Source organism: Aegilops tauschii, chromosome 2 (genome assembly GCF_002575655.3).
Source record: "Aegilops tauschii subsp. strangulata cultivar AL8/78 chromosome 2, Aet v6.0, whole genome shotgun sequence".
Taxonomy (NCBI): domain Eukaryota; kingdom Viridiplantae; phylum Streptophyta; class Magnoliopsida; order Poales; family Poaceae; genus Aegilops; species Aegilops tauschii.
In genome coordinates, this window is record NC_053036.3 from 503,929,136 (window position 1) to 503,941,221 (window position 12,086).

General features: G+C 49.1%; 1 protein-coding gene and 1 long non-coding RNA gene across 2 annotated transcripts; one reads left to right on the top strand and one right to left on the bottom strand.

Moving 5' to 3' along the window:
- The first annotated feature begins 4,802 nt into the window (after positions 1–4,802).
- Positions 4,803–7,107, top strand: LOC120973641 (uncharacterized). The gene is made up of 2 exons (XR_005768874.3): positions 4,803–6,062; positions 6,901–7,107. It is a non-coding gene; the product is annotated as an uncharacterized lncRNA (long non-coding RNA).
- Positions 7,108–9,694: 2,587 nt separating this feature from the next.
- LOC109782045 (uncharacterized) lies at positions 9,695–11,058 on the bottom strand. The gene has a single exon (XM_020340631.2). It carries the CDS (start codon positions 11,022–11,024, stop codon positions 9,927–9,929), a length of 1,098 nt encoding a protein of 365 aa, XP_020196220.2. The 5' UTR covers positions 11,025–11,058; the 3' UTR covers positions 9,695–9,926.
- Between the last annotated feature and the right edge of the window lie 1,028 nt (positions 11,059–12,086).

A 12,086-nucleotide genomic window follows, 5' to 3' on the forward strand; every position in this document is an offset into this window, starting at 1 on the left:
GAAATTAGCTCCAACATTACTGGCCCATACAGGTCCCGTTGTGTGGTCACGAAGGCTCGATGAAGGTATCAGTTAACATCAGACGCACACCAGCATAATCTCTATGTCGGAACATCAAAACCTTGGCACAACCCAAACACAGGAGCATTTCCAAAGTCCCACTCATCGTTAGGACATGAATCCCGATGAATCAAATCTGGCGACCGGATCCCCCGATGTATCATAGGATTTGTCTGAGGATCCTCAACTGGTCTCCACCCGGGATCCCGTTTTGCACCAACCACCAGATAACAGTCACACCTGGTCTGGCCTAGCCTGGAGCTCAGAACCGAAGACTCATCACCGTGACCCGATCTACGTGGCCGCGCAATCCATCCCAAGGCCAGCTGTAAGTGCATCAAGTGCCCCCTTAGTGGTTTTGGAGTATTGAAGACAAATAGGCTGAGGAACTAATGTGTTTGTGAGTATACACAGGAGAAAGAGTCCCTGAAGATTTGGTTTAACACATGGAAGACGACCCCTAAAAATGGATTTCTTCAAGTGAAGAATTTGGTGATGAAATTGGTACAACCTTTGAACAAATCGATGTAAAGACAGGAGGCTTGAAGAATTTTGTTTTCATAGTTTCTTTCTTCTAATTTGAGTCATGGGAAAACGTACTGTTAAAGGGGGTCTTGGTGAAACATATTTCACATTTCCAAAGTTATGCTCAAAACCTATACAAACACAAGCCACTTCGAGTGAAGCCTTTGAAAATCTTCGAAACAGCTGACGCATTTGCTAGCGACAGTGACGAAGTTCATCTGGTCGCTGACGAATTTGGTCAGGCTGAGGAGTTAGGAGTTCGCCAACGCGATCTGCCGGCAAGGGGCCTGCCGGAGAGGCTGGCGGGGCTGCTGCCGAGGAGGAGGTGGTTGACGACCAACCTTCCTCCCCCACTGCCTCAGGCCCCAGCAGGTACCTGAAGGTGAGCGACGACCTGTTCATCCACCTCCCAGGGACGGCGAGTACGAGGGCGCCCGTCAAGGGAGAGGTGCTCAACGAGGAGGTGCTTGCCGCCGCCGGGCTCGAAGTCGTCGACGAGCCGAGCGCTGACGGAGGCAGCTCCCAGGAAGAGCGGCTCCTCCAGGCCATGGGCGCCAACTTTCGGAAACTCCAAGCGCTCCACCGCGCCCGCCTTGACAAGGCCAAATCCAGGATGGCGGCGATGGACAAGGCGGAGGCGGACCTCGAGGGGCGTGTTGCCGAGACGCAGGCTTGGTTCCGCCAGGCCTGCGAGGAGCCGAAGACCGCCAGGACGAACTGGCCCAGCGCAAGGTGGAGCTTCCCATGAAGCAGGCCGACGTCGAGAAGGCCCAGGACAAGGCGAGGGCGCAGGCCGCCAAGGACGAGGCCGCCCGGCACCAGCACCAGGCCGAGCTAAACTCCCAGGAGGAGGACCTTGCCGCTCGTGAAGAGAAACTTGCCGCAACACTCCCTGGCAAAGATGAGGAGGTGGAGAAGCTCGTTGCGCAGCGGACCCAGGCGCTGGGGCAGAGGCACAAAGAGGCGCTCGATGCCCAAGCCCTGGTCCATGCCGGAAAGGTGAAGGAGCTTGGGGCGGAGCGGGACAAGCTGACGGAGCAGGCCCAAAATCTGGTGAAGGAGAAGAACACGCTCAACGGTGCTCTGATGGGGGCGCAGGGGGCGGTCCTCGGCAAGGCTGATGAGCTCTCCAAGGCCAACGACTCCATCAAGGACCTGAAGCAGAAGCTGGAGGGCCTTGAGGGGACGCTTTCGGAGGTCAAAGCCCGGGAGGGGACCTTGACCAAGGACCTGGAGAAGGAGAAGCTGCTGCGGAAGAACAAGGCCGCCAACCACGCGGATTTTGTGAAGGGTGAAAATCTCTGGGTCAGCCGTCTCGCCGAGGTCGCCGGCAGGATCACCATGCAGCTGGCCACCATGGTGATGCCAAACGTGAGGTATGGTCCGGAGCCGAATGTGAGCCCCAACACTAAGCTGACCCTGTTCTTTGAGGATGTTCTCGGAGCCCTAGAGCATTTCCGCTCCACCAGGGCGACTTTCCTGGCCAATGAGGCCCGGAGGCTTTGTCGGGGTGCCATGACCAAGGTGGCATACTGGAATCCCAACCTCGACTTCGACGCCGCGCTGGAGAGCTTGCCGGAGGATGTGGACCTCGCGCCGCTCAAGGAGCGTATCGAGCCCGTCATCAGCCGCATCGATGGAGTCCAGAGGGTAGAGGGCCAGCGCCGGGACTAGGCACCCCATTTCTTATCGCTGCTGCAGGTTCATCACCAAGACAATTTTTATCTTTAGTTAGAACCGTGGCAACAAGTGGTGTAGTATAACTCTGCAGTTCTTTTGAGATGATGCACGTTATTTTCCTGTTTAATCCCTCCTTTGTATGTTCACCCTATGTTAATCGGGTAGGCTTGTCGGCGTGTAAACCCAGGCCGCGGCGCCTTGAGGACGGATCCCCAATGGCCTGCCGGGTGTGCTTGCCGCCAGGCGAACCACCTTACCGCTCTCAACGCGGCCGCTCAAACTGTCGAGCTTGACTCGAGTCAGAATCGAGAGCGTTGCCAATTGCGGGAGGCTACCCTGCCGTTCTCGACGCGGCCGCTTAAGCTGTTGAGCGGACTCGAAACAGAGTAAGGGCGTTGCCAATAGCGGAAGGGCCCCATTGCGTGCAGGTTTTCCATACAAAGAACAAGATCTCCGAGGGGAATAACCTTATATAAAAAGGGAATGTTCAAAGTTTGGCATGACTTAGCTTTTCTGTCGCCGTGCGGGCATCCTTCGCGCTCGCAGATGGCGCCGCCCACTCGGCCGTCTTCTTCCTTGGAGACCATGGTGATGAGGAACTGTTGGGTAACTGCTAAACCAGATTCTCTCAAATGCGCCCCTACCTGGCGCGCCAAAGATGTCGGGGGAACGACACCTATGGGATCACTGGAATCCCTTCTATGGTTGGCGGGGCGCGGGGTTGTGAGAAGAGCAGGCTTAGGAGTCGACACATCAATCGTTTACCCAGGTTTGGGCCGCGAGGATGCATAATACCCTAGTCCTGCATTGGTGTGTATTTGAGAGTGTTCTTGAGCCCTCGAACTAGCTATGGAGGCTGCGTCGTTGAAAAGAGCCGAATCCCTCTCCTGGTCGCCTCGGGCCTCCTTTTGTAGGCAAAAGGGGTCGCCACAGTGCCACACAGAGGTGGAAAGGTCTACAGTATCGTGAGCTTATCGCCCGTATTACAGGACAAGACGCATTTAATGCATCGCTTAGGTGTCCCCTTGCTTTATCGGGGACGGGAATGAGGCCCGTCCCGCCCGTCGCCGCCCCGCCTCGCTTCGACATGCGCCCAGGCCAGCGATGCATGCAGTGCCATGTAGGCAGGCAGGCAGCTGAGGTGGCACGGTGGTAGAGTCTTCACGAAGATCTGCATGCCACCACGCAGGTGCTTGCTGAGTTGGCTTGGAAGCCGCACGTCGCCATGCAGGCGCTTGTCCAGCTGGTTGGGCTAGCAGCTGTATGGGAACGGCGGTGGAGTCTTGGCAGGTGCAGGCCTGGCTGCGGCCCCACCAATGTCCTCGGCAAGGGCCTTGCTGTGGCGTCGTAGTCATCCCCGGCAAGGATCTTGCCGGGGGTCTCGTGGATTTCCCCGGCAAGGATCTTGCCGACGGTCTCGTCTTCTGGTACTCATCTGATCTTGCGTATTTATGATCTTCACAAAGATCTGCATGCCACCACGGAGGCGCCTTCCGAGCCTTGGCCCCGTTGGTGGCGTCGGTACCCTTAGGCTCGAGGAAGGCGTGCTCTACTGGCGCCAGGCAAGTTGCCCCGGCAAGGCTTTTGCGGGGCTGCGGAGGCCGTCCCGGCAAGGGTTTTGTCGGGGGAGTCCGCCTCGCCTTCTTGCTTTTTGTGTCTCTGGTCTTGGCGTTGCTCTGTTTTTCTGGTGCTCTGGTTTCCCTCCCTTGCCCTGCTAAGTGTGGCCGCACGTGTGGCTCTGACTGCCCGCGTACGAGTTAAGGGGTCAAAAGGAAAGCCCCTACTTTTGTACACCGACATGTTGTTCAATAAAAGGGCATGTATATCAATGCACACTTCTCATGCTAGTATATGTGCTTCTAATGCTATAGTGTGTGATCTGTCCATGTTAACCCTATGAATTTTCCATGTTAGTGTGTGCACTTTATGTGTTTAATATATGTATAATTTTGTATTTTGAATATGTTAGGGCAGCCCCATTTGTCTTTTCCCTTAGCAATTTACTCACACCGTGCCGTGTACGTGCTTTTATGCTGCCACATGTATCATGTACTTTGTGCTTTCTATCCTTCTATCAATGAAAAGATACATAAATCTTCTGCGTAGTCACGAAAAGAAGAACATGTAGTCGGCAGGCATTGTGACCAGACGCTAAAGGAGCTGTGACTAGGCACAACGGTAGCACGGGCTAAATGTTATCTCGGTGAATGCCCAGTTTAACCTATCCCCCTTTTCTTATCCATTTTAAGTGTTGATGCGCTGAAAGTGTCGCGAAAATGCGTGTAGTTCCAAGAAAGATGCAAGTTGTTTTTTAACTATAGCAAAGCTTCATCCAGGAAAAAGCAACAACTTTTTAATCATCTGCTATCTATCTACTGCCCCTATAAAAAGCACGAGATGGGGAAGATCCAAGCAATCAGGCCCATCCATCTACAAGATCTAAAGGCCTCTAATCCTTCTGTGTTTAACGCAACAAGCCACACTATTAAGCCACCCCGCACCATCTTATATAAGCAGAAGTGGACGGAAGTTTCTCCGCACGCACATAATCACACCCCAAAATTAACGCTAACCACCCATGTAATCTCACCCCTCCCTCGAGCGCGGGCAGCCACCGACGAAGGAGGCCGCGCTTGAGCCCGCGGCGCGGCGCCTCCCGCTCCCCCTCTCCTCTCCGGCCGCACCGGTCTCCTCCCTAAGCATGAAGTGGGCACACGGGGGCGGGCTCCAGTGAACGTGGTCACGCGCGATCCAGCTGCTGGCGGCATCCGCATCCCTCGCCTCTCGGGTCTCTCCTTCCTTCCTAAGAAGTGGGTGCTCGCAGGGCGGCCTCCCCGCCAACCGCCTCCAGGAGCTCTGCTTCTGCAACGGTGGCATCTACGTCAAGCTCGTCCAGCACATCGCAAAGCTGGTATAGAAGGGAATTCCCAACTCTGCGTGGATACGCCTGAATTCGCTTTGGGTTCATTTATCTGTTTGTTTGTAAGATTGCATAATTTTGTGGCTGAGGATTAGCTGCTTGTTTGCTTGTACTACCACAAGAGTATGTGCAGACATGAGGGCGTCGATGCTCAAGAGGTGCCCAATCTCCTTATACGAGGACGTCTGTGGAGTCTTCAAGAAAGAGATTGGAGAATTTTCACAAACTGTTAGTTCCTTCTTATGGTAATGTGTAGAATTGGTTATGATAGAGAGAAGGACTCTGATCTGCATGGTGAGGACATGCTTCCTGAAACATCTGTTAGTATTCAATGATTCCAACAGATAAAGGACTTTCCATGCTCTCAGACAACAGCATTCTTTATCCAACAGTGATGCGATTTTGTCTATCTGAATATTGTGTTATCATTTGTTTAAATTCGAGTGATATTATACATGTAGCTTGCTGAGTATATTTTACAATAGTTACTTTTGGAAATTTCTTAGAGATTATAGATGGGACAACAGACAACAATGCAGATACGTCATAGCTGGGCACCATGATCATTGCCCCCATATCTCCTTTTATGTTATGAAGATATACATGTCGGTTTCCTTCTTGCTAATTTTTGGAGATCATAAATGATATTAATATTATGGTTGTACTGCAATTTTCTTGTGTCTGTGTGTACAAACAGATCGAATCTAATTCAAATGACTTAGATTAATTTGCTTTTCCAAGTTATTGCTGGGCCAACTATTGACCTTTATGAAACATATCTTTTCACTTCTCTTTTGTTCCCAGGAAATCTGGTCCGAGCCCGGCCGTAGTTTTATATAAGGATGTTGGAGGCAGCATCGGAAGAGACAAGTCTGCGGTAAAATTTTCCCTGACACAGTAATAGACTAATAGTGTTATCTATAGTCTAAGATGAAATCAACCTTTACTGTTATCTGAAGCGTATGTTTTCTTAGTGTTTTCTAAGCATTGTCTGGTCATCAATTGACTTGTCATCCTATCTTTTGTAAATCATGGATTTTTAAAGTTCAAAAAGCGTGTACATAACCTATTTCACTTTATAGTGATAAATGGATTGAGTGCTAGTGACACGGAAAGCCTCTTTTGTGCATCTAATAACACAAACATTTTCCAAGTATTTCTTTGAATATGGAAACATTTTTTGATCGTCACCTAGAAAATAAATTCGCACAAGCTTACTGACATAGAGTTGTAGGTCAGCGCACACTAAAAATATTTAAATTGAGAGGAATCTTTCCGAGATAGTTTACGGTTCCTATTTTTCTGGTTATGCTTTTTTGAAAATAAATTTTAGTCATGCTTCCTTCTCTACTGCTTGTTGAAAAATCAATTTTATTATTAGAATATGATGATAAATCTGATTCAGACTGGAATTCACTTTTCTTGAATAGAAAACAGAAGGATCAGGTTGTACGTGGTAGCATATATGCCTAGAAAATGAAAAGGATAATAGGTTCCTAAGTACTAGAATTGTCATACCATTCCCGGAAGTTACTTCTTGATGTCATTCCAGAAAATAGAAGGGTCAATAAAATGTTCTCGGTGATCATTTTAGGTGTCCTTTTAGACAGCAACACCAAGTAGCAGGGCTTCATCTTAGTACTGATCAACAGGAGCATGTTCGAACTACTGCACAGGTTAAAATCATTTCTTGACGACTTTTCTTATGCTCCTAGGGAATCTTGTCCAGACTCCACAACGTTGTAATAACACAAAAGTTGGAGGTACGATTGAAAGAGACCAGCTAGATTCTTCTTCCGGGTATTAAAAAGAAAACCTGGCTAGAGATTTCATGCCATGCCATTCCATTTATCTTTGTTTTGTGCTTATCGTATCTGATGACATGATTAACATTTATTTCATAATTAGCATATACTTCAACACATGATATGTTTTGTTTTATTTATGAACAACAAGATACGTTTACTTATTGTGATCATATAAGTGAACAAACATAGCCAACGGTTAAAGTTTATATCTACTATGTATGTATATATTATTATTTTTGTAAAAAAACTTCCGATCTATTTATCTCCAATCATGACAATACAACGAACACCAGAAATACGAAAAATTACATCTAGATTCATAGACCACCTAGCAACGACTACAAGAACGGAAGCGAGCCGAAGGCGCGCCGTCTTTATCGCCCCTCCCTCATTGGAGCCAGGCAAAATGTGTTGTAGTAATAGGAAAGTCGTTGTGCTAAGACCCCATAAGACCAATGCACTAGAACAACAACCGTCGCCGATGAAGAGTAGTGTAGATCGGAAGGATCCAACCTAAAGGCACATGAACATAGATGAACGACGAACATATCCACCAAAGATAGATCCACTGGAGACACATCTCCACATGCCCATCAACGGTGCTAGACGCACCACCGGGGGCTAGGCGGGGAGAACCTTATTTCATCTTCAAGGAGCCCCGTCGTCTCACCTTCTTGAGTAGGACACAAACCCAAACAAAACTCAAAGTAACATCTAAAAACGGGGCCCTCCCACCGGCAAGGGCCGGGATCCACCACGCCTCCATGGCTCTAAGGCCACCGGAGACGAGGCAGACTGGCGGCGACGCCGGCAGAAGCAGAGGAAACTTAAGCTTGGGAGAGGAGGAGGCGGCAGCTACATATGTATGTATGTTTTTCATTCACACATGTCTCACTGCATTTTAAGCACTTGGGGAAACTGGAGATTGCTCTCATTAAATGAGAACAAAATTGATGTTTTTTTTTTGAAAATAGTAAAATTGTGTGCTCCTGATTGCTTTTTATTTGTTTTTTTTAGCTTACCTGAATCCAAGAAGTCTGTCCATCAATTAATGAGAGATTTTTGCTTCTATCATTCCAGATCATGGTTCAACCAATACTTCACAATCTTTTTGCCCAAAGAAAACAATATCATTATTTATATATTCTAAACTAAAATATTATCGCTTGTGTGCTCAAGTAAAATTTTAGTTCTTAAAGGAAAAGAAACCATTTTATCACTCTTACAGTCCACAGGGAGAGTGAAAAAGAAAGAAAACCTTCCACCACAATCTTGTCTTCCTACTTAGTTTTACTTACCAAGAAGAATCAACAATAAAGTAATCTTTTAAGAAAAAAATGGATAAAAGATCAATTTACTTAGTAACGTACAACTCCCAACTTGTCTTTTTTACTTCTTTTTCTGTGCATGTGCACCCTGTTGAATGGTGTTGTACTTTTACATACTGGAATCACAAGCAAAACAATGTGATGGATGGTCTACAAGATTATCTGGATGAATTCATCTCCAGGGTAGAAGAAGCCAGCCAATGTGCATGACGTTTGATTGGAAATAATATTGCCTTGAAAACGTACGAGTGCTTTCTTGGCATCTGACATTGCAGAATCAAACATTGATGCATACCTCTACAAAATTCTCTTGGGGAGAAAAGGTATAATTTTCAAGTTGCAACATTGATCCCAAAAATACATGGTGTTCACACATATCTATTTTATATAGTTTGTGATCAACCAAAATGTTCAGAGTTTTTGAAAGCACCATCAATGATCTTTGTTTATATGGAGATAAGTTTTGAAAAAAATGACATCCAACAACTTTAAACCTAACTCTCGCTAGATGTAAGGGCCTGAAAACACGGTTTCGGGCCCAAATGATGAATGTTACCTTGGTTGTTTTTTTGTGTGTCTCATCTTATAATACCATCAACAACTATAAGTATATAGTAGTATGAGACATGCACACAAGATGTATTTGATTGGGAGTGGATGTATCTTTGGAAAGAGCATTAGCCGAGATGCGTGTTGCACGTGCAAGCTTACTAGTGGAAATTAAAGGATGATTTTCTCTATGAAAAAAGAGTTACCTTGTCCATGAGACCTCACATATTGCGCCAAGAGTTGTTTTGCCCTAACATGGGATTTCATCAAGAATTAAAATGAACACTTGTAAGCTGATAGAGTGATAGACCAAAAGCAGGTTACAACGAAATTTAGAGGATACTAGCAATGTGCCCACGTGTTGCAACGGATTCAAAATAGAATAATGCATGTTCACAAACTACAAAGAAAAACAATTTAGCTTTGACACTCAAATATTAGGTGGCTGTTTCGATGAGGTGGGGGGGGGGGGGGGGGGCGTGTGGTTGGTTTCTAGATACTACAGGGTTTTCTGCAAAAAAAATTGAACCGGGCATAACCCCTTCCCATTACTGTGACATAACGGAAATACAACCATGTCCAGAAAAATAAGACGGGAAAGAGGAAAGCGGGTTCAAGCATCGCCGGGAAACCCACCATGAGCACTTGCCATCGAGATTACTTACCATGGAGCGAAAACCCGACGACACCATTACTCACCATGGGTTTTCTGCAAATTGGAGCAGAGAAGAGGAGTCTTGTTGCAAAAACATCATAACTTACCTCAGAGTCGTTAGATGCAGATCTGATGGTCAGAAATGACAGATGATAGGCACACCATAATCACCAACTGAGTTTTTTTTATAGGAGTAGAGAAAATTATCAACCCCGCCTAACAATGTAACTAAAATGAACGACGTACGTAGTATCATGCATCTCTGGATCAAGTTACAACTACTTCACAGTTTACATCGATTATTTTTCGTAATAAATAAAGTATTATAACATACATAAAGAATTGTAGAATAAAAATTCAAATACTAGTATTCCTTTGTTCCAAATGTGCACTTCTTTCTGTCACAAGGTGGCACGATGCTCGTTCTCCAGCTCGTCCGGCGTGGTGCGCGACCCACACGCCGACGGCGCACGGACGTGGCCGACCATGGCCACGCGCAGCGCTTCCTCCTCGTACGCCCGCCGCTCCATCTCCGCCATCTCCGATTTGCGCCGCTGGACGCTCAACATCGCCACGAGGACCAGCCCCAGTAGCACCGTGCCGCCCGCGCCGAGCGCCGCGCCGAACAATGCCAGCTTCCACTTGCTCACTTCCCCGTCCTCCACCACCGCATCGCCGTCGCCTACGCCGCCCAGGACGAGCGCGACGTGCCCTTGGTCCCTCAGGTGGCAGGTGTTGCTCCCGGCCTGAACGTCCGTCACGGTGACGCTGCCGTTTAGCCACACCGCCATGCAGAGCGGCACGACCCCTGGCTGGAGCGCTGGGACCGCCATCGAGAAGTTGACGCGGATGGCCGCGCCCGTCACGCGGACCTCGAGCGGCGCCGTGCCGTTGCGCGGCTCCAGGCCGTAGAACATGAGCCCGAGCACCGGCGACGCGATGCGGTAGCCGCCGCCTCTCGCCGCGTACTCGTCATAGACGGCCGAGAGGTTCCCCATGTTGACGCGGACGGCGAGGAGGTGCGCGCTGGCACGAGCGGGCACGACGAGCCCCGGGGGCACGGAGAACTCGCCGAACAGACGGACGCCGTGCCGCCTGAGGCTGCCGGAGCGGAACCGCGCCACGCTGCCATCGACGGCGGACAGGCTTCCCGGGAGCGAGAGCGGGTACGTGACGCCCGTCCGCCGGTGCTTCCCGTTGTAGCACTCCTCCGCGGCCTCCATGATGACGTCGTCGATGAGGGCGGCGTCCTGCAGCTGCAGCGCGCTGCATGGCCACGCGAGCGCGACAACGGCCGCGGCGAGCATCAGCAGCACCAAAGCCTCGCGACTCAGGCCAGCGGTCGTCATTGCTGGAAATAGAAGGAGCGGACAGCATGGGGACATTTTTGTTGGAGGAGCAAAAGCGAGCATGATGGCGACGCGCAAAGCAGAGCTTCTTTGCAATGCATGGCATTGGCATTGTTCTCTTGTGAGAGCTGTGACTTGTGAGTGAAGCATGGGCACGAGGTAACAACATGGCTAGGACGCCCGATCAAAGTCGATGGGGAGGATGATGATGGTGGTGGTAGAATGGTGCGGTGTATTATTACGTGTAACGGGCGGAAATGTACGTAGGGGAGCGGTGTTAATTGGGTGGGACAGTCGACAGGCGCCTTGTAGGGCTGTTGATTAGCCCCGGTGATGAGGGGGCAGGAAAGCTTTGCCACTTGCGAGACATGGGTTGGTGACGAAGGTTCTTGGCCTCTCCAAAGGAGTAGCCATTCATGCCGGTCTAGCAAGCTCTGCCGTTTGTCAAAGAACAAAAGAGGCCTTTTCTAGGAAACTGTACCGGCACTCCTCCGTGCAACAGCGTGATCATCTTTGCGCTATGTGCCTGTGTGTGCAATGGAACGTTCTGATTTCTGAGAGAGTGACAGACGAAAGAACATAGTATGTTCTTCATCAGAACATTCTGTGACAGAGTGCCGTGCCAAGCAGAGATTAGCTACTATGGATCTCATGCAGATTGGTCGTTTTAAGGCATTGCTTATGATTTTCGCTCTGCATAGACCACGCACCTCCTTGCAATTGATTGAATTCATTGCCGGATGCAATTATCCTTACACATGACCTACCTGCATAAGTGTGTCTTACAATACGTACTACTACTGTCTACTGCGGTACTGCTGACGTACAAGGTCACTGAAAATTCTCGTTGGTCCCAAGATTCAGAGCTCTCGCTTCTTACAACACTTTTGGTTCTGAGCTGAAAATGGAAAATCTTCTGCGCACATACAGTGTCTGCAAGTCTTGTTGCCAGCTTCAGTGAATTGGTCCACTTGGACTTGGAGGAGTGCCACGGGGCCTCTGGAGGAGGGAGTTATTTCTTCTTCCCAGCCATTTGATCTGGCTGAAATGATTGCGCGGGCATCGGCGTGCTCAGGGCAGCATTAGGCTTGCCTCCTCGCTTGTCCACTAACTGTCTGCTCGATCCATATAGCCGTATAATTGAGGGCCCAAGCGCGCATTATAATTACAGAGCACCACGGCCATCAGCCGTGAACACACGGTAAAAATATT

What these genes read in the sequence shown, in the direction of transcription:
- LOC109782045 (XM_020340631.2), bottom strand. Translation starts at nt 11,024, where the DNA reads ATGCTTCACTCACAAGTCACAGCTCTCACAAGAGAACAATGCCAATGC.